The 438-nt window shown below is 70.5% G+C and overlaps 1 protein-coding gene across 1 annotated transcript in view; it reads left to right on the top strand.

The window, feature by feature from the left end:
* Nucleotides 1–438, top strand: part of SYMPK (symplekin) — a gene marked incomplete at both ends in the record, with an annotated part of 12,046 nt that overhangs the window by 6,032 nt on the left and 5,576 nt on the right. The window contains 2 exon segments of the mRNA XM_019471942.1: nucleotides 49–150; nucleotides 269–438. Of these exon segments, the coding sequence (XP_019327487.1) occupies nucleotides 49–150; nucleotides 269–438 (272 nt within the window).

Raw genomic sequence — 438 nt, 5'->3', positions numbered from 1 at the left:
CCCCGACCGCCTGAGGGACGGGGCCACCCCCGTGCCGTCCCCTCGCAGGTGACGGCGCCTCGGCCGTGTCCCCGCTGAACCCGGGGGAGCTGCTGATCGCCCTGCACAACATCGACTCCTCCAAGTGCGACATGAAGTCCATCATCAAGGGTGGGTGCCGCGGGGCGGGGCAGGGCGGGGCCCCGGCGCACCGGGTGCTGGGGGAGGTGATTCGGGGGGAGGTACCCCCCTCCTCGCCCCTTCCCGTCCCGTCCCGTCCCCTCGGCAGCCACCAACCTGTGCTTCGCCGAGCGCAACGTCTACACCTCGGAGGTGCTGGCGGTGGTGATGCAGCAGCTGATGGAGCAGAGCCCCCTGCCCATGCTGCTGATGCGCACCGTCATCCAGGCCCTCACCATGTACCCCCGCCTGGGCGGCTTCGTCATGAACATCCTCTCC

The sequence above is a fragment of the Aptenodytes forsteri genome, unplaced genomic scaffold (genome assembly GCF_000699145.1).
Source record: "Aptenodytes forsteri isolate BGI_AS27 unplaced genomic scaffold, ASM69914v1 Scaffold939, whole genome shotgun sequence".
Taxonomy (NCBI): Eukaryota; Metazoa; Chordata; class Aves; order Sphenisciformes; family Spheniscidae; genus Aptenodytes; species Aptenodytes forsteri.
Note: the sequence above shows the minus strand (reverse complement) of the source record. Positions and strands in the feature narration are given on the sequence as shown.